The following is a 21024-nucleotide window of genomic DNA, read 5'->3' as shown; positions in this document are numbered from 1 at the left end:
GTGGAACCCAGGCTCTTTCCCAACAAATCCCAACAACTTTCCCTAAAATACCTTTGGTGTTGTTCAATGGTGCTTTGGAATCTAGTTTGGTAGCTGGGATTTATTGCCCTTGCAGAGTTCATTCGGAATTTCAGTGCAAAATTCTTGTTTTCCTGAGTATCCACAGCAGCCTGGGTTCCCCTTGGTGTTCTCCAAAGGAAAAAAATCCCCAAGGGATCAGTAGGTATTGCCTCTGAATTCAGTCAGAAAAGTGAAAGGAAAAACCCTTGATGCCTTCTTTTCCAAAGAGATTCTATTGTCTACAGACCTAAATTGTTGAATCTGAAGATAATGAGGAGAAAAGAGGGAATTCAGGGAATTGTCTCCTTCCTGCCCAAAATACTCCTTTTTTTTCCCCCTTCTAAATTATTCAAGGTCATTAAAGATCACTGTGGGAGATTTATTTTCCATTGCCTTTGTATTATTCCTTTAGAAGTTGGGGACTGAGTTCTCCCACAGAAATGCTGAGTTACACCCAAGATGCAGCTGCTGAATCTGGGGGTTTAAACCCCAGTTTGCCCCAGGAATCCATGATTTGAATATGAATTTATTTGGCTGTTGATGAATAACATTTTACTGCTCTTCCATTTTACATCAATTATTCTGTTCATTGGAATGAAATGAGGTTGCCAAGGTCAGAGTGCAGCATTTGAGGTGCCAGGAGAGGTCTTCTGCTTTTCCTTAGGAGTTTGTTCACTGGGCCAGGATAGAATGTGATATCAGGCATTTCTTTGGCCTCCAGCTAAAATCATCCAGAGTTAAAACAAGAGACCAGGAGGGAAAAGAGAAGGAACAACCCCCATCCTTAAGCAATATCTTTTAATACTGCACAGAGCAGGAAACTCCACCAGAGGAAGGAATACTCCACATCCTCCCTCCGCCCTCTTTTAATTAAAATGGATTAAAATCTGGGGGGTTTAATCAGACTATTCTGTAGGGTGTCTTGTTTGAACTATTTCAGGACATTTTGGCATGAGGAATAGTACAAATGTTGTTTTACCCAGAGCTGAATCCAGCACTTCCCAGAGAAGGAGGTGGGGAGAGTCCTGTTGGAAGCATGGAACTGTTTCCTTTGGAATTCAGGATGAACATGTGCATCTGGAAAACAAATTCACATTTCCATGGTGACCTCCCTGTGACTTCCAGAGAAAATCAGGGACCGGATTCCCTAAAAACCCTCCTTGGGCTCAGATCTCTATGGAGTTCCCATCAGTTGGCATTTTCTATCCCACTTTTTTTGGCTCTTCCACCAAAATTGTGGCATTTTCTGACCCATCAGCATCTTGTGGATGTGTAATAGACAATTCCACAAGGTGGGTGCTGGAACTGGGGAGCAGAGGGTTGGGATTTTGGGAGCTCAGACTCCTGGGGGCCATTGTGAGCTTTAAAGGGAGCAATGCACTTCTGTGTGTTACAAGAGGAGAGAATCCTACACGAATATCTGGGGGGGGAAAGGGTGAAATTTGCATTTAAAGGGGTTTTCTCTCAGGTGAGGTCCCACTGTGGGGTGGGAGGCACTGAACCCAGCAGCACAAGGTGTTTAATGAGGTATCACCAATCTGTTGGCACATTTAGGGCTTCAACAAAACTCACTTCAGAAAATCCAGACTTTTCAAAGAGCCTGGATGAGGAGAAGCCCTTTCTGAGCTGCTTTGGCTGCATTTCAGTGTGTTCAATTACAATTCTGGGTGAGATCTGTGCAACATCCAAGTCTTCAAAGCCCCATAATTCCAACAAATCTCTTTGTTTAACTACTGAACCAACTTGGGATGGGCTCAGCTTGCTGCAACAGCACAATATTGTGTTTGTGGTGCTGAGCTCTCACTGAAAAGTGATTTGCTTTTTAAAAAGGGGAGGGAACAAATGAACCTGTGCAGTTTTTAACCCTATATTTTGAATTTCAGATCTACTTCCCCTTCCAGAGGAAGTTAGGGATGCCATGGCTTTAATGTCTGGTTTAGCTGCCACTCAAAGCTCCCTTTCTGTAAGAAAATCTGAAGCAGGGGATGTGCAATTTTCTCCTGATGTGAAAGGCTGTGAGTTCAGGTGCTGGGGCACCCAAGAGCAATTCCCAGACCTGAAAACATTGTCTTGAAAAGAAGTCCAGCCTTTCTTTCCCATGCAATCATCCCTGCAGCTGCAGCTTCAAACCCAGTGGAACCACCAACACATGGCTTTTAAAAATCCCAAGGAAAAGTCTCTTGGCTTGGATTTTTGAAGGTGTCAGATGTGGAAGGCAGTGAGAGGAGCAGCTAAATCTGGAGTTAGCCACCTCAGAAGGATGGACTGGAAGGAGGACACATGACCTAAGGAATACCTGGGTTATTATTCCCATCTCTTTGCCCTGGATCCATCCACAGATCCATCCTTCCACTCTTTCAGTGTGGTTTGAAATTTAAAAAAAAAAATTGAGAGTTGAAGATGAATTTGATGTTCTCCTTGATCTTCCTTGGGGCAGGGCAGGACAATCCTCATCTGCCGGTAAATCCTCCCTGAGCAGCCAGGATCAGGGGGTGGCACCGTAGCATCCATCCCTCCCTGGACTGGATTGGCATTAGAATAGCTAATCCCAGGCAGGAATTATTGCTGGAGATGTCCTGGAATCAGTTTGGGATCTGAATTGGTGAGCCAGCTGTTGAACAGAACAGCTGAATTCATTCCCAGTTCTGTAATGTTTGTGATGGACAGGAAAACAGACAAAGAGCTGGGCTTTTCCTCAGAACTTTTGTCTTTCCCATTGCCAGCCTTTTCTGAAAGGATGTTTGGGAAGTTCCCAGATGCATCATGAGGGAGATGGACAGGTGGAATGCAGAGGAAGGAGCACAGAGGCCTTTCCCATACATTCAGGACATTGTTGTTCCCTGCTCTCACTGCCTGCTCTGCCTGAGGGGCATTTTGGGGCAAACACTCCCTTCCAGCTAATCCATGGAGACCTGGGAGGGCTCAGATCCTGGAGAAGTCTGGAGAGCAGGTTTGGCCTTCCCCAGCAAGGGCTGGGTTCATGCCCTGGTTATTTTTACCCCCAGAAGTCCTTACCCAATGGGTTGATGTGCAGAGGCAATGCTGGATAAAGAAGGGTTTGCACCTGGGGTGGCACCTTTGCGAGGATGAGTAACAACACACCACAAAGGAACAGGGATTTGCTCTCAGTGGCTCCCACGAATTTGCTTTCAGGCATTTCCAGGCTCTGGATCCTGCTGGTTGTGTCCCTGCTCCCCTCTGTCCCCTGCCTGAGCCCCCTCAAACAGGGGACACTTGAAGCTCATCATCTCATGTAGACACCACACCTGGTGCTTTTGTTTTCACTTTCACCTGTTCCTAAATTCCCTGTTGCCCCAAATCCCTGGGAAAGATGTGATCCTGAGCTTTTTGGAGTCATTGGAGCTGGCAGGGAAGGGAAGCTGTGGCAGCCCTGCCACCATTTGCTGCACCAGCTCCTCCTTACATCACCTTCAGTGATGAAACCTCCTGGTGACAGGAATTCCAGCCATGTCCCTGCCACTTCCCATTGTTCACCTTCACTCAGACTTGTGCTCTTCACGCAGCACAAATCCAGACTAGAGAGCTTTACATGATTTCAGGGTTCCAGGCAGGCAGGGTCCCATGGATAGGCCAGACCCAGAAGAGTCATTTCATCCCAGCTAAAATATGGACAGTCAGATGGAGAGTAAGAATAGTCACAGAATTGAAGATTTGGGGGAAGTTTTGGTTTCTTTTACTGAGATTTTTTTTAAGTGCCCCATCAGCTGAAGCAGCATTTAGTAAGAAATAAATTGTGGCTGCCCTGTCTTGGAAATGTTCAAGAAAGGGTTGGGAGCAACCTGGTCTAGTGGAAGGTGGTTGGAACAACGTGATCATGAAGGTCCTTTCCAAGCTAAACTATTCCATGATCCTCTGACCCCTTTAGAATCTCACTGTATTTTAAACCATAAGGAGAGGGCTTTTAGTGGGCACAGAAATAAGGTTGAGTTTTGGGATGTATTTCCCTCCTCACCCACCTGTGGATGTCAGGCTCCTGTGTCTCCTTGCAGGCTGGCTCTGACCATCACCATCCAGGTGCTGCAGCTCCACTTTTCCCACTTTTTGCAGAGATTCTGTAATTTCCATCTCCAGGAATGCATTTCCTCAGTGATGGGTGAGGTAGTGACCAGGCTGACCCAAAAACCAAACAAAAGGCTGCTTGTTAAACAAAGCTGGTGCCTGTCAGTGGGGAAGGCTCCCAAATTCTGGGTTTACCCTCCAAACTGGTGGCATTTGCACGGATCAGGGTGGTTGGTTCCCATTTGGTTGCAGTTCCTGGCTGGCTGGCAGCCTGCAGGTGGAGAGGAGCCAAGTTTTCTCTGGAGATGACAGTTTGCTAACAGATGTCTGATGTTTCCCAACACGCTTAGGATGGGAATCAGGAGCTACTTCAGCAGAGCTGAGCAGTTGGGTAATTGCAAACCTTTGCTCCTCACATTTTCTCGTTTATCAGCTGCCTGGGTAGCTCAATTATTTCATTATTTTTGCTGTTGTTCATCATTTTAGGAGGCAAAGCTTGAAATAATCTCTCAGAGAAATCATCATCAGTGGTTCATTTAAATGCTGGGAAACCTCCAGCAGTGGGAGGAGCCACAGGATTTCCTGTCCCCTTGTTGCCCAGGTATTTGGGCTGTGGCTCCTGCACTGCCATTTCACAGGATTGGGATATTGGAAGATGGAATTCTCTCCTGAGCCCCCTGATTACTCTGGTGTCTTGTATGCGGTGCCTGCCCAAGAGGAGGCTGAGGCAAGGCAGCTCCTCAGGAACAGGTATTTTATTTGGAGGCAGGGAAAGGAGTGGTGTTCCCAAGCCCCAGATCTTCCACAGGAGCTTTCAGGAGGTTTCTGCCATTCAGAGTCACAGGAAATCTTGGAGAAGAGCTTGGAGGTTTTGCTTCCTCCTAACTCAGACCTGACCATCTCCTGTGGTGCTCTCTGAGGTCCCACCCTGCTGTCAGCCTTGGGAGTGGGCTGTGAGCTCTGCCAAGGCTGGCCTAGTGCCAGTAGGTGACGATAACCTGCTTCAATAAGCAGAAAGTCCCATTAGGAGCACACTGGGAGTTGATTCCTGGTGTCCCACCAGCTCCTGTGAAAAGCTCAGCCTTCATTTAAAAAGCTCTTCATGAAAGAACAGACTGTTGCTTTTGGATCACACATTCCCTAGATCTTTTCTTTTTGTGCACTTCCAGCTATGATTTTCAGAGCATTTTGACCTGGGATGAGCATCACAATTACCAAAATATCCAGGGAAAGGCTCTTTCTCAATTACAGCTAATTCAACTGGAGACAAACAAGCCCAGAAATCCCAGGGCAGGAAGTTCAGGCCTTGTGTCTGCACAGCTCCAGCGTGGCACTGAACGTGTCTGTGATGCCACTTGTGCCTCCAAGGCGCCTTCCCGGCACTTCTCTCATCAATTAATTCAGGAATTTGAACTCTTCCAGAGGTCAGAAATGCATTTGATTATTTGGAAAGTTTCTGAGCACTGGCATAAGGCTGGGATTTACAACAAAACTGCCTTTCTGATTAGAGAGGAATTGCATGAGGCTGTGGCATCTCCAAAGTGGAGAAAAGCTCCCTGCCCTGGCACAGGTGTGATGCTGTTTTACACCACAACCACACAGACCCTGAACTTCAGAAGGCTGGAAATGACTCCTTTATTTTTAGGATGTGTCTCCCTTTTATACTATTTTACACAGACTAATCTGATTGGTGACAAAAAGAAAAACTTCTTCAATCACATTGGTCAGACCAGAGGGACATCGAGAAGTCCCTCCTAGGAAAAGGAATGAATAACAAGGTTACAGTTACAAAAACATGTCTCTTGTTTACAGAAAATTCCCTGGGAAAAGAATTTTAGAAAACCAAAACACCTTAGGCACAAAATCAGGGCTACACAGGTGGATTTGTCCCTCAAAGGGATGAGTTATTCCCACCTCATCCTGCACAAATGGGGTTAAGCTGTCCCTACTCTCATCCCACCTCTGTTCCACGGAACTGCTTCCCCAAAGACATTGTCCCCACAGCCTGGGGGGGCTCCTCCCTGGGGCTGGTGCAGAGCTGTGTGCACACAATGCTGTGCCCTGTGCTCTGGGATGACCCTGCTGGGGCACGGAGGGGACACCAGGTGTGGTCTCTTCCAGCCTGAGCCTTCCTGTGAAAATCCCAAACATTCCTGACTGTTGCAGATTCTTTAATCCTGATCCAGAACTGAACTTTTTCTGACAGAAAAATATTAATATATCAACTTCTGTATTCCTTAGCACTGCCCTCACATTGCCTTGAAAGGGCCTCTGTACTTTGGGAGGTGATAAAATCAAACATCGCAGATGTTTTTTACCATCTTTCTGTCGAGTGAGGAGCTCATGCTGCAGAACCTTGGGAGCTTCTGTTCAGGGAGCAGCACGCTCACCTTCAGGAATTTGGAAGGAATTCTGAACTTCATGATGAGGATCATACCCCTGGTTTTTGATTTAGCTTGGGAATCTTTGTATTTTCATAATTTTATTGAAGATACTTATCCTCCAGCTTAGCAAGTTTGGAATGCATAATGACTTAATTTATAGGAATTCGGTGTTTAAGTAGACTTGGACTTCTGTACCTGGGAATAAAACAGAGTTCCAGTGGGAACTGTTGTTAGTGGGCATGGAAGGGCTTGTTTGCTTGATTTTACCTGTGCTTTGGTTTCATTGCATATTTTTGCCATCTCATTTGGGGTTTGGAGGCTTGTTGCACTGTATTTAGAAAAAAAAAAAAAAATTGCATCCAGTTTGTCTCATCTGCTTTGCTGCACTTGTATGCACTCACTCCATCCAAGGAGTGTGGCACAGGGAATTAGCCGAGGGATTTCCAAAGACAATCCCAAGAATGCAGCAAATATTTTTGAAGCAAAATAATACAGTTTTTTTACATGTTCCAATGCAAATCCAGAAGATTTCAGCTTCCTTATCCAGGAAGGTGTCCCTGCCCGTAGCAGGAAGTTTGGAATCAGATGGTCTTGAAGGTCTCTTCCAACCCAAACCGTTGTGTGACCCTGGCCCTGAAATTTTGCATCTGTTTGTGCGTTGGCAGGAAATTTTCCATTCTTGGATTTCATCTTCCTGGCAATTAGAAATCTTTAAAGGCATTTAACTGCTCTGTACATTCATCGTGGAAATGAGAAGCACTCACTGCTCTGTCACTCCTGAAAGGATGGCTGTGCTGTGCTTGGAAAGGGGACATTTAAATCCCTTTGAAGTGCCAGCTCAGCGTTCACCTTGTGATGAGCACGAAGGGATCAATGAGCAGCTGTGGCACTCAAGGTTATCCCAAGTGCACAGCGGGCTCTGTGCTGATTGGCTCCCAAAAGTCGGATGCATCAGGAGTAAGGTCACCGACAGGATCTGGTGACAGCATAAAAAATAAAGCAGGAATGAAGTCACTTGTTGACAGCACCCCCTGGGAGAGAATTGTGCTTTATTGCCTCAGATTTGGGCTTCATGGTGGGACCTTTCACACTGCTGGACTCCTATTTGTAGGCTTCCCTTTCCACTTGGAGAATGATGGAGTTTTGCTCTCTCCCCCACTGGCGTTGAGTTTTTAAATAGAACAGAGGAGGTGGCTCAAAGGGAATCTGTGAGTTAATCAGCTCATGCTGTTAATGAAATAATCAGGGTGGGAATGTCCCAAAGCTGGCCAGGTGGCTGTGGGAGCGGGATGATGGTTCCTCTTCCCACTGCTGTTCCCCTGCACGAGCAAAGCCTGCAGTGATTATGCCCTACTGTTAATTGCAAACTATCCCAGCTGAAATGAAGCCCTACAGCTTCCAGGCCTCCCTCCATAATCCAGCCCACACTTTTCCCATAAAGTCACCCTCAGCCAAAGGTCGGACATGCACAGGGACTCTCTGGCAGCTGAATGTCACATTTCATGAAGGGGGCGGATCCTGCTCATCCATTTCCCCTCCAAGCCTTTCTAAAAATACCCTAAACCTTAACAAGGGGTTATTTTCGGGGAATCATGGTCATGGATAGGCATGAGAAGCTGATTCTGGCAGGTCTGCATGGGTTGGAGTTGTGTGTTCCTTATTCAGGGGCTTGGTGTTGTGGGGCAATTGGCCATGGGATAAACAGAGAGCATCGGGATTTTGGGACCTCCTGGCTTGGGATGGCTGCTCTGAGTAGGTTTACAGGAGGAGAACAAGTGAAGATACCCTTACAGGAATGTTGATGTGTGACTGAAGTCATTCATTTCAGGCATTTGCAGCTTATCAGATCTGATTTCATGAAACCTGGCTGGGATTTCTCTCCAGGGACCTTTAGTGATCCTGCCACTTCCAATAAACATTTATAGAAACTGCTGCCAGCCTGTGCATATGAGAAACTCCTAGGAGAGACTTTTATCTTCCAAAAATCCTTAAAGACACCAAAATATTTAAAAGCCAACCCCACGCCGGAGAAGATGGATAGGAAGTGCCCAGCTGCAGCCTTGAGAGCTGGATTGCAGTGCCAGGCGCTGGCTTTGCACCCTCACTAGGGGAGTTTGCTGTTCCCCTTTGGAAAACTGTGCCCTCCGGAGCCGTGCTGGGGCTGGGAGCAGCAGAATGCTGAGCTAAAAGGCAGTTTTGAGAGCTGAGATGGAAGTGCAGCAGGTAAAGGCTGGCCCAGGCTCCCACAGCTCGGGGGCGTGCACGGCTCAGGTTTGCACCTCTAAGAAATTTCCGTTTTTTCGCCTCAAAACCTCCAGATACGAAGCCGAAGCTGCCTTCTTTGCCAACCTGAAACTGTCGGATTTCAACATCATCGACACCCTGGGCGTCGGAGGGTTCGGGAGAGTGGAGCTGGTAGGTGACCTCTTCTTCTTTGTGTGACATCCTGAAACAACTGCTGTGTTAAAGGCTTAATTCTCTTTGTTAATACACCCCGAGAAAAATGATCTGCCGGGGTTATATAGTGAAGAAAGGTGACTTACATTTCCTGAGAAATAAGAAAGGTACCAATAAATGCTTTGCAGTAGCCAAGAAGGATTTATGTCCTGGGCTGAGAGAGGAGCATGCATCTCCTCTCTCTCTCTCTTAAGTGGTTTATGGCATTGATTTATGGTCTTTTAAAAACAACCTGGAGAATTGGGTGAGTGCTGGGGTTGGAAGAGCAACCTAAAATCTTATTTAACCAGATCCAGAGTAACAGCAGAAAGCCTCTCCTACCCATTTTTTATTCAGGTCTAAAGTGGTTGTCCTCAAAGCTGACCCATGACAACACCTCCCAGGGAGGGGCTGTTCCTGTGCAGAATTGTAGAGAAAAGACAAAACCTGAGCCTGCTTTTTGCTCTGCTTGGCTTTGGAGCTCTGTGGTCTCCGTTAAAGCAGACCCTGAGAGGGAGGCAGCCTGTTTGTAACACCAAGGCAACGCAAAACTCCGAGTAGGAAGAGGGAGTTGGGTTACACCAGGGAGGAGCTCCGGACACCGGACACTCCTGCACTATGTCAGGAACTCCTGCAAGCCTGGGCAGGAGGGGAACAGAGTTACTGTTGCCACCACAAAACCTGAGGAAAGCCTCCACTCCTTAACTCCAATTCCTGAAGATGGCTGGGATTAGGAAAATGGGTGAAACAAGGCGGTTTTGGTGGTTATTTGTGATGTGAAGAGTAAATCTGGTGTGCAAACCTCAACTTGTTCTTCCCAGTGGTTTATTCCTGACTTTTCCTGGGTGGATGTGAAATCCTGTGGAGGAAAGAGCACCTGTGGGAACACTGGCTCCTGGGATTTGGGGTTTAATGCATGATTATTTTGTTTATGAATGTTTTATTTATGAGTATTTTGAAGGAATCACCTGCTGAGGATGCTTTGGAGCAGGAGGTTGTGCTCAACCTCTCTCTTGAAGTCCCTCCATCCTCTCCTGACACCAGGGATTTGCCTCCAAAATTCACATCTGGTTTCTTCACCCCATAGTGAGGGACCCACCAGTCTGGGGCTTGGTTTGAGCCTTGTGAAGGTTTTGGGTTCCTTTTTAAGGGTTTTTGCCAACCTCAGGGTGTTCCTGGGGTGGGGCACGGGTTTGTCTCTGTGAGGGGTCGCTGGTGGGACTCTCACTGGTGTCCATCACCAAACCCCTGCCTGTGGCAGCTTTAGGGTGACAAAAACTCCACCCTGATGATGTGTGACCCTGCCCAGGTGAGAGGAAGAGCAGGAGGTGCTCTGTCCCTTCACAGTGTCAGCTCGAGGAGAGATATTCCATTCTGAGCTGATATTCACACCTCAGAAGCCTCCAAGAAGCCCTGGAGCCACCTGGGGTGGGAAAAAACATTCCCAGAGGTTTTCTTCAGGGGTGGGTGCCTCTCTCCTGAGCAGGAAAATGCTGGATAAGGTCATTTTTTGTAGCTCTTAACTGACACTGAACTGCACACAGATAAAGCATATATAAAAATGTAGCTCAACACACCAGATTTTGCTGGGTTTTTTACCACAGAAGGAAATTTTGTTATAAAGCCAAGAAAATATTCCTTTTGTCAAAACTGAGCCTGGAATTGCTGCCTCATGCTTCCACCTCCTCCATTAAAAATATGGTTTATTGCTTCGGGCTAAAAATGTAAAATATATCAGAGGAATCGGCTCTTTTATTGCCTGAATATGGAAGTGCAGGAAAGTTCCTGGAAAACACTCACCGTTTTTGTGCTTTCCAGAAGTGAAATGGATCAAAAAAGTGAAGGACATGGCAAGGAAAGGGATTTTTATAGCTTTGGGCACGAAGCCTCAGAACATCACCACTGGGAGAGGGCAGCTGGTGGTGGCTGGGGGGAAACTGGAATGTCTGGGGCTGTGATTGGCCAAAAAGGAATAAAATTCCTATGGGATGTGGTTTTCCAGACACCTCTGGGAATGCTGGTGGTGCCTTGGAGAGGTCTCCCTTTCCATGCATCCAGGCACAAGGATATGGCCTTTAGGTCAGACAGCCTAAAATAGAAATTATTTTCAATTCCATGGATATTACACATGGAAATCCCCTTTGGTCTTGCTTTTCCAGGCAGTTTTGTTTTATGAATCTCAGGAAAAAAATTCCAAAGCATTGGAATGACTGTTGTTTGCTCAGTTTTTTGGTGCCTCTTCCAACTTCCTTATGGATGCACCTCTTCATCACAAACTGGGCTCTGCAATTGACTTTTGTCTAGGTTTTTCTCATCCAGAGTAGGAGAAACCACAGCAAATGGCAGGAGTGAACTTTATGGGATTCACCCACTCCTTTTTACAGCTCAGCCTCTGTTTTATGTCAGCTGAGCATCTTCAGTGGTGGGATCCAGGACTGACATTAGGAAAACAGGAATTTCAGGTGCCCCTGGGATAGGGAATGTCACCTCACGTGACAGGGATGGAGGGCAGGTGTCCCCAGCCCTCAGAAATCATCTCTGCTGCCCTTTATTGCTCTTGACTTTGCTCTTTCATTTCCTTTTCACTCAAGTCCTGTGCTCCTGCGCATCTGCCCCAGGTCAGTTCTTCTGGGTGTAAATCAAGATTATTTTTGACAGCTCTGAAATAAATACAGTGGAGTAGCTGAATATCTGGGATTGGAGTCATTTTTCCATGGAATTGGTTCCTGTAGGTGATGGCTGAGCCTGGGACACTAAAAATCACATCCTTGCCCTCTGTGTTCCTTCTGGCTTCATGGCGGCCCCAAAAAGCAAAATTCTTTTGCGATATGGAGATTTCTAAAGACACAAATAAAAACATGCACATAAAATGTTCTAGCCCAGTTTTATAGGCTCTGTACAAAGTGGACACAATGGAATTTTTCAGCTTTATTGGTGTTTTAAGAGAAATCTGGCCCCAGCTTCTGAAGTGCAATTAAATCTCTTCCAGCCTCCAGCCTGTGTTGTAAACAAAGCCATTAGTGAATTAATTAGATAACGAGGAAAAAACCCCTGCAATTGTCTTCTGATGGCCTGACAGATGCAGAATCCAGATATTTATTGGTGGAAATTTCCAACTGTGTCCAATTTCCAATTCCCAAGCGAGCTGCTTTTCCCAGCTATTGCGAAGTTTTTTATTGGAAAGATCATTTTTCTCTTGGAAATCTCCTAATTTTGGGGTTTAATTGTCAGGAGTAGCCTTGAGCTGTGCCAGGGGAGGCTCAGCTTGGACAGCAGCAGGAATTTGCCCATGGAAAGGGTGCTGAGGCCTTGGCAGGGGCTGCCCAGGGAGGTTTGGAGTGCCCATGGCTGGAGGTGTCCAAGGAAGGGCTGGAGGTGGCACTCAGTGCTCTGGGCTGGGGACAAGGTGGGCATCGGGCACAGCTGGGACTCCCTGGGCTGGGAGGGATTTTCCAGCCTCAGGGATCCTGAGATTCTGTGAATTTTTTGGTTTTGGAAAGAAGGGATCTTTTGGTTGCTATGAAGGGGAAAGATTTGAGGATTTCAGTGAGGGATTTGAGTTAAGGAACCCGAGGAAATCCCAAACTCATCTGACAATGTCACCCTTTCTGAGCTCAGCAAAATCCTGGGGATGATCTGAGCCCTTCTTTCCCATCCCTTCCCAACATTTGCAGCATATTCCCTTCTCCAGCATATGCAGGATGTTAAATTTTATCACACAGCCACATGGGGCTGGACCACTGCAGGGCTGGGTTTTGATTTTCCCTGGATTTTGAATTCCTGTTGAAACTAAACTCATCCTCTGTAGATGGAAACACATCCTAGGCCTTGTCTGTTCATGGGAAGGGTCTTGGCAAAGTTTGGAAAGGTGGGATGTGTTGGGAATTCATCAAATCTGGACAGAGGCTGGATCAGGATACAAGCTGAGCCAGATTTCAGCTCTGGCTGAAGGCAGGAATTAAACATCAAAATAGGTTTTATATTTCAGACAAATCCAAACTGGGGAGCAGAGCAGGATCACATATGTGATTGTTGGAGTTTAGCTCCATTTGATATTTCCAAGACCCCACAGCAGTGAGTTTTGCATTTCCCACATATCTTAGCCATAGAGTCCTTCTTCCTCTCTTTACTTTGCTTTGGAATGATTTTTTGCATTAAACCCTTGGCATTCCTCTCTGCTTTTTAGCCTTTTTCTTCCAGACATTTCTGTAAAATCATTTTTACCTCTGGGCTTTTTAGGAAGACAGAAATTTTAATATATTTTAATATATTTGCCTAACATTTGCCCTTTACTCATAAAATAAACTTGGCTGTGTTTGTTGTCAAGCAATAAAAATCAATTTTCAGTGCAGGGATCAGGATGTGGAGTTAAAGGGGTTTAGCACAGTTGAGTATTTGATTAGAAATTGTTACATTTGCTTTTATTAGTGTCTTCGTAGTGTATAATTTTACAAATTATTTTCCTATAGAGTCCCATAGTTCTCCAGTTAGGATAGGAAATTTAGTACTTTCCCAACCAGTGGAATCTGGATTATTCCAAAAATAATTAAGGTCATTGTCATGGACAGTTTTCACCCTGCTGCCACTTGGAATTAAGTTTGAAGCATTCAATCCGTCAAAATTCAGCCTACAATGTATATTGTAGACTTCATTTTTACTCTATGATTTTTCTCCCCATCTTCTCCTAAAATTCCAGAATCCCAGGATGGTTTGGGTTGGAAGGGACCTTAACGCTCCAAAATTCCACCCCCTGCCATGGGCAGGGACACCTTCCACTGTTCCAGGCTGCTCCAAGCCCAAAGTCCAACCTGGCCTTGGACACTGCCAGGGATTCAGCCACAACCACCCTGAGCCATGTTTTAGGTGGGGTTTATTTAAGTCTTGACTTATTTTCCAGCTGAACCCGGCACAGAGTGTTCTGTAGCCAACCCTAAACTAATATTGGGCTTGAGGTAGGGAATGGGAATCTAATTAGGTTAGGCAAATTATCATTTCTCTCTAAACTTATGTCAGGAGAGACTGAATCTGGCCTTAAGGGAATGTGGAGAGTCTCCTAAAAATCCTTATGGATCATTGAGGCTGGAAAATCCCTCCCAGCCCAGGGAGTCCCAGCTGTGCCCAATGCCCCCCTTGTCCCCAGCCCAGAGCACTGAGTGCCACCTCCAGCCCTTCCTTGGACACCTCCAGCCATGGGCACTCCAAACCTCCCTGGGCAGCCCCTGCCAAGGCCTCAGCACCCTTTCCATGGGCAAATTCCTGCTGCTGGCCAAGCTGAGCCTCCCCTGGCACAGCTTGAGGCCCTTTCCCCTTGTCCTGTCCCTGTTCCCTGGCAGCAGACCCTGACCGCCACTCTGGCTGATTATGGGGAATTCTCTTCCATCCTGAGAGAAGAGGAATCCATTCATGGAAAAGCAGGCTGGGACAGGAGCAGTCACTGCTCTGTGTGTGCAGCAGTTCAGCTGTGAGGATCAGGAGAGCTCAGCCTGCAAATGCTGCTCTCAGCAACAGCTGCTGCTATTTTTGTTGGTTCCACCGGACCAAGCTGGGAAAGTTCAGGACCTTGGGAATGCCCAGCAAGCACTGGAAGCACTTGGATTTCAGTTCCCAAAGTGCTGCTGTTGAGTCTATTCTCATTTAATGTGATAGAAAAATAGCCACCTTTTAGCAGAGCATGGATTATGAGATAGCCAAAGGATGGCTCCTTTCTTTTGGAAGAACTCCACAGGGAGCAAATTTCTCTTGGAATCTTTGGTGTTGTGGAGGTTCAGAGAGACACAGAGGGAAATTGTTGTGAGTGGACTCCTCAAAGCCCATCCAGTGCCACCCCTGCCATGGGCAGGGACACCTCCCACTACCCCAGGCTGCTCCAAACCCCAAAGTCCAGCCTGGCCTTGGACACTGCCAGGGATCCAGGGGCAGCCACAGCTGCTCTGGGCACCCTGTGCCAGGGCCTGCCCACCCTCCCAGGGAACAATTCCTTCCCAATATCCCATCCAGCCCTGCCCTCTGGCACTGGGAAACCATTCCCTGTCCTGTCCCTCCATCCCTTGCAAATATCCTGGAATGTTCAGTCACAGAAATAAATCCTTCTCTGGGGGCTTGTTCTGCTTCCTGGTAAATATTTATGAAAGTTTCCACTTTCCCAAGGTCAGCACGGGAATTGCTGGACTTGCAGACTGTATATCACACACATGGGGTGATTTATAGGGAATACAGGCAGGGAAGGAGGAAGGGTAAGAAACACAGAGCTCTTTTTTCCTCTTTTCCATTGAGCTCTGGATTTCATCTCATCAATACCCATTTTCCCAGCCTGCTTGAGAAAGCACCAAGGTGTAAAACAATATTTATTTCTGTAGAAGTATAAAAAAACAGACAAAAGTCAGGCCTGCAGTGCTCTGTGTGTCCTGGAAGCTGCAGAAGTTTAAAACCATGAAGCAAAGGAAGGATTTTGGAGTGGTTCCAACAGGAGGAGCCTGCTTTTATCCCATGGAACAAGGACATGGAAGAGCCAGAGGCTGCATCTCTCATTTTCCCCTGCCTTTCTTTGCCCATAGAATTCCAGAGTGGTTTGGGTTGGAAGGGCCCTTAAAGCCCATCCCATTCCATGGGCAGGGACATCTTCCACTGTATTTATACCCCTGCATATCCCATATTTATATTAGCTGTGCACGTACATATGCAACATACATTTTATATACATTTTAATTCTCTACGCAAAATAAAAAACAGCTTTCATTCAGTTTTTCTTCCACCTTCTGAGCTCAAACTTGAACTCCTTGTGGTTCCTGGGCTGGTTTTTCCCTCAGGATTGAAGGATGAGGTTTCCTTAGCAGCCCCTTCTCATCTTCTCAGGATTAAACCTGTTCGGTGTTTTTTAAATAAAAAAAACAAACAGGTGACTCCTACTTTTTTTTCAAATTTTGGAATGAGATTGGGGTTGGACACAGGGGCATTTTTGTATTAATTAACATAGGATTAATAATAAAAGCTGTTGTTGGTAAGAATAATAGAAGTGACCTGGAGTTTCCCACTTTTACATCATAAAATAATCCTCAGAGTCACCTTTGGCAGAAAGCAGAGGAAGGAGAGGGCTCAGGCAGGCTGGAAAACAAGGAGAAGCCTCTAGGGTTCCTTTTACAGGTGATCCAAAAAATAGCCCTTGGATTTTGTACCTGCACAGCTCTGGTGCATCAGCACTTTTAATTAATGCAAATTAATCCCTCTGTGGTTTCAAATTCCCACAAATCCTCTGCCTTCCAAAAGACTGGGAATGGAAAATGGAAAATCTAAGTTCTCTGGTGGCATCAGGTCCAAGCCTTGCCTGAACTGATTGCAGCTGCCTGTTATATATTTAATATATTAATATATTGGCATTTTGATATTAATTATTATAATATTTAATATATTATTAATTTGTTGTTTTATTAAATATGTTTATATTGATTATTCTAATATATTTCATATAATAAAAATTGCAGCTGTTTTTTCTATATTTGATATTTGCAACACTGAGGACATCCTCAAACACCAAATAAACTCTCTGCCTTCTTCCTCCTGGAAATTTCCTTCCCTGGACTTACTTGGAAGTGTAGAAAAGCAAGTGACTTCCTCAGGCTCTCCATCCCTGACAAAATAGTAGTAAAAGTTTTAAAAATAAAAATCTCTCTTTTTCATGAGAGGCACAAAAATTAGATGGTAAAAATCTGCAGCATTAAATAAGGGGGCACAGTGGGATTTATTCCCAGCACCCTTTGTTCTGTGATATTGGAATTTCTTCTCCTGAGTCTCCACCAGGTTGTTGGGTTTGTTTTCACACTGATGCCTGGTACGGATTAACATTTAAAAAATAAAAATTTCAAGCCAATTTAGAGTGGTAAATATTGTATTTTTTTATTATTGTTTGATGCCCAAATCAACCAAGAAATGCTTGATTTTGGTGCTTGGAGCTGCTTTCTTGTTTATTTTTGTGTGTGGACAAGCTAACATTGAAAAATACAGGCTGAAAGTGAACAGGTCTGATCTGGAGAATCTGGGATTTGCAAAGACTTTGATGTGAAGTAATTTGGAGGGCAGTGATGGTGCTTGTCCATCACCACATGGACTGCTCTGGTGGGAAGCCAAGAAATCTGGATTCCCACCAAAACAAAGAGGGATAAGTTCTCCACAAGTTGATCCTTAGTCCTCCCAGACTTTAATTATTTCTTGTTTTTAAGTTTTGGTAAATTCAGCTCAGCCCAGATTTCACCTTGATTTTCATCAGATTTTTGATCCCTGTGTGCCACCTCCCTGCTCCCCTGGCTTGATTCAGATGGGATAATACCCAATATTTCATCCAAAGAGTCAAATTGAAGCCATTTATTCAAAATGAGCCTTTAAAAAATTTAAAACTAACCCCTAACCCCAAATCAAAAGTGCTTTTATCACTTTTAGTTGGCAAAAAATGCAGAATTTCTCTGTTTTTTGAGCTGTGGTCAAACCAGGATAAGGAATAATGGGGCAGCAGGGATGAGAGAAAAGGTTCTGCTTTACTTTTTGGGCATTGTTTGGGTTTTTGTGATGTGTTTCTCTGAAAATAAAATGGCAAAGATAATAATTAGGAGAGTGAGGCTCAGTGTGAAAAATAGGACAGGAGCTTTGGTAAAACAAGTTTTATGTGGGCTTGGAAATTCTTGGGGCTGTGGGGAATGCAAAACCACAAATCCGGCTTATACATATATATTATATATATTAAAAATGAGTTTAATGATGAAAACTTCAGACACAGACGAGTCATTTGTTAGACTTCAAATCATTTTTAAAGTGTAACAAATGATGGTGGTGTTGGGAACATCTCTGCCAGCTGAGGACCAGCCTGTTGGGATTGATTTCCTTAAGGTCTGTTTGTCCTTTTAGACTTGAGGCTCCCAGTTTGATTTCTGGGGATGCTGGGGATACCATCCCTGCTGGTGTTCCCATGGGGATACCATCCCTGCTGGTGTTCCCATGGGGATATCATCCCTGCTGGTGTTCCCATGGGGGTACCATCCCTCCTTGGTGTTCCCATGGGGATACCATCCCTCCTTGGTGTTCCCATGGGGATACCATCCCTGCTGGTGTTCCCATGGGGATACCATCCCTGCTGGTGATCCCATGGGGGTACCATCCCTCCTTGGTGTTCCCATGGGGATACCATCCCTGCTGGTGATCCCATGGGGATACCATCCCTGCTGGTGTTCCCATGGGGATACCATCCCTGCTGGTGATCCCATGGGGATACCATCCCTGCTGGTGATCCCATGGGGATACCATCCCTCCTTGGTGTTTTCCTGATCCCTGAACCATGACAGAACAAAGCAGATGGACAAGAAGCTGTTCAGGTTCAGGGTGTGTGGCCTGGGAAAAGCCTGGAGGAATGTTTGGATGACACTCTCAGAACATGGGGGGATTACTGGGGTGTCTGTGCAGGGCCAGGAGCTGGACTGAATCGTTCTTGGGGGACTCTTCCAACTCAGCACATTCCATGGTTCTACAAAGGTGCCATGTCTCATATCCACCCACATTCCAGTCAGCAAAATAACACAAAACAAGATCTGACACTAAATGAATTCTGATTGTGTGAGTGTTGCCTCCTAACCCTAAATCAGGCTGGGTTTCTGCTGGGGCTCAGTGACAGCCCAGCTGCTTCCCTCTGGCAGAAGCCAAATTCTTGCAGTGACACCAACACAGAAGTTTCCAGCTGGCACCTCATGCTCAACATAGGGGAAAGCACCTCACTGGAATATTGTGAGCAGCAGGCTTGGAAGCCTGGGAGGTCAACAGCGGGGCTCCTTTAGGAGGGTTGGCCAGCATGGGAAGGGTGGCTGCCTTCCAGCTGGCTTTGGGATGGGGACCTGACCCTGGGGGTGCCTCAGGGCTCAGAAGTTGCCAGGGTTACCCCGAGAGCAAGCAAAACAACTCCTTTCAGACTCAGCTTGGGGAACCAGGCTAAAAATAGGGGGCTTGGAGTGAAAAGCAAAGCTGTGAGCAGGCAGTGCTGTTGGGAAACCAGGTCTGCTCATCCTCTGCAGGTATACCAGCTCTGCAATTCCCAGCCAGCGCCAGCACAGGTGGGCTGAGCTTGAGGAAAGGGGCTGGGGAAGATGGATGTTGACTGGTAATATCTCCTGACCCGAGAGCAACACCCACATTTGGCTTTTTCCTAAAAATCATGATGTTTAGGAAAGGCTTTCTTAGCAGTAAGCCAAGTAGTTAGAAACCTGGGTGATGACTGGAGAGGTGGGAGGAATTCCTGGAAGGCAGGTGGAAAATGAATTTGTAGAGGATTGTCAAAGCCTGACAGAAGGCTCACATAGTCTTTTACATCTGTATGCAAACTCTGAGATAAGGTGTGCTGACTTAGAAATGCCATGGGATAGGACAGACATTATTGAGAGAGAAATTGAATTGGAAACAAGTTTCAAACGATGACCTTGCAAATAGACTAGAAATTTTTGAGAAATAGAACTATGAAAGATGCATTGTAGTAGGACCCATGAGGGGTATTTTTAGATTATTGCTTTAAAAGCATTAGCAGCATTGTGTGGCAAAAGCTGATAGGCCAAGCAGTGCTTATAATGCATTGTAATTAGGAAATAGTTTGGCTTCTGATTGGGATGGTGTGAACTGTAACATCTGTATTGTCTCACCCTTCACATGAGACAGAAAATGGAATAAAATCATTTAAAACACCTCTCAGGAGCCCCATCTCTGGCTCAGAGAAGGGGTTTGTCCAACACACAGGGGGGTGGGATTGCTGTCAGGGTGGAGTGCTCCCAGCTGGGCTGTGTGCCCTGTGTGTGATCCCAGCCTGTCCTGCCGTGCCCAGGTGCAGCTCAAGAGCGAGGAGGCCAAGACGTTTGCCATGAAGATCCTGAAGAAGCGGCACATCGTGGACACACGGCAGCAGGAGCACATCCGCTCCGAGAAGCAGATCATGCAGAGCGCCCACTCCGACTTCATCGTCAGGTACCTCCCTCTGCATTCCAGGCATCCACACAGGGATCAGCCAGCCTGGAAAGGCCACCAGCTCCACTCCTGCATGGCAGTGGAGATGTGGAGCAGGAGGAACATGCTGGGCAGAGCTCGCTGGTGCTGCCAGATGATTCATGTGGAATCCCAGCATGGTTTGGGTTGGAAGGGACCTCAAAGCCCATCCAGTGCCACACCTTCCACTGTCCCAGGCTGCTCCAAGCCCCAAAGTCCAGCCTGGCCTTGGACACTGCCAGGGATCCAGGGGCAGCCACAGCTGCTCTGGGCACCCTGTGCCAGGGCCTGCCCTCCCTCATAGGGAACAATTCCTTCCCAATATCCCATCCAGCCCTGCCCTCTGGCACTGGGAACCCATTCCCCTGTGTCCCTTGACCTTCTCCAGCTCTCTTGGAGCCCCTTTAGGCACTGGACTCATCAAAAATTTATACATATATATATATGTATGTATGTATATTTATCATGACTTGGCTTTGCCCCTGCTCAAGGTTAATTTTCCTTTTCCTTCCCAATTTCTGAGTTTTCTGAAGCTGGAAGGCAGGGCTTCATCCTTTGAAATGACACAGTGCTGTGACAATGAGCAGCTGTGTCCAGCATTTCTCTTTCGGGAATATTTGACAACTTGAGTTCAGCATCCCTGGACTCCTCATGGGCAAACACATTAGAACCATCTCCCTGCCCCAAAGCTAAGCCCATCTCCAGGGAATAAAAGAGGTGCCAGGCATTTCTGGCTGTTTCCACCCTAATGACAACATTCCCTGGCTTTTCAAGGACTCTGAGGACAGGGAGGGGGTTCTTTCAGTGCTGTAGGTCAGGATGGAGCAGTGGGTGTTGAGGATCCCTGGAGCCACCTTGAAGGGCATCCAAGGCAAGGCTGCCTCATCCCACCCTCAGAGAGGCCTGGAAAACTTTTCTCCCTTAGGAGATCAGCCCTGCTCCCCAAAGATTACTCAGGAGAGGCAAACAAACCCGGGGTGAAACCAAAGCCCTGGGAGGAATCCAAAGGGAAGCACGTGGCCAGGCTGGGGCACTCAGGGGGTGTTTCCTTCCCAGGCTCATCCCTGGGATTCCCCTGGAGCCCGTGGCCTCTCCTGTGATTCATGGGTGACAACTGGAGCCT

General features: G+C 46.4%; 1 protein-coding gene across 3 annotated transcripts in view; it reads left to right on the top strand.

Annotated features, from left to right (window-relative positions):
- Positions 1-21024, top strand: part of PRKG1 (protein kinase cGMP-dependent 1) — a gene marked incomplete at its 5' end in the record, with an annotated part of 363931 nt that overhangs the window by 328510 nt on the left and 14397 nt on the right. For all 3 annotated transcript variants that reach the window (XM_083866088.1, XM_083866089.1, XM_083866090.1), the window contains 2 exons: positions 8783-8879; positions 19744-19883. In XM_083866088.1, coding sequence (XP_083722214.1) covers positions 8783-8879; positions 19744-19883 — 237 coding nt within the window. The remainder of the gene's footprint in view (positions 1-8782; positions 8880-19743; positions 19884-21024) is intronic.

The sequence above is a fragment of the Zosterops lateralis genome, assembly GCF_965231275.1.
Source record: "Zosterops lateralis genome assembly, chromosome: 8".
NCBI lineage: Eukaryota > Metazoa > Chordata > Aves > Passeriformes > Zosteropidae > Zosterops > Zosterops lateralis.
This window is presented reverse-complemented; position numbering and strand designations above follow the sequence as displayed.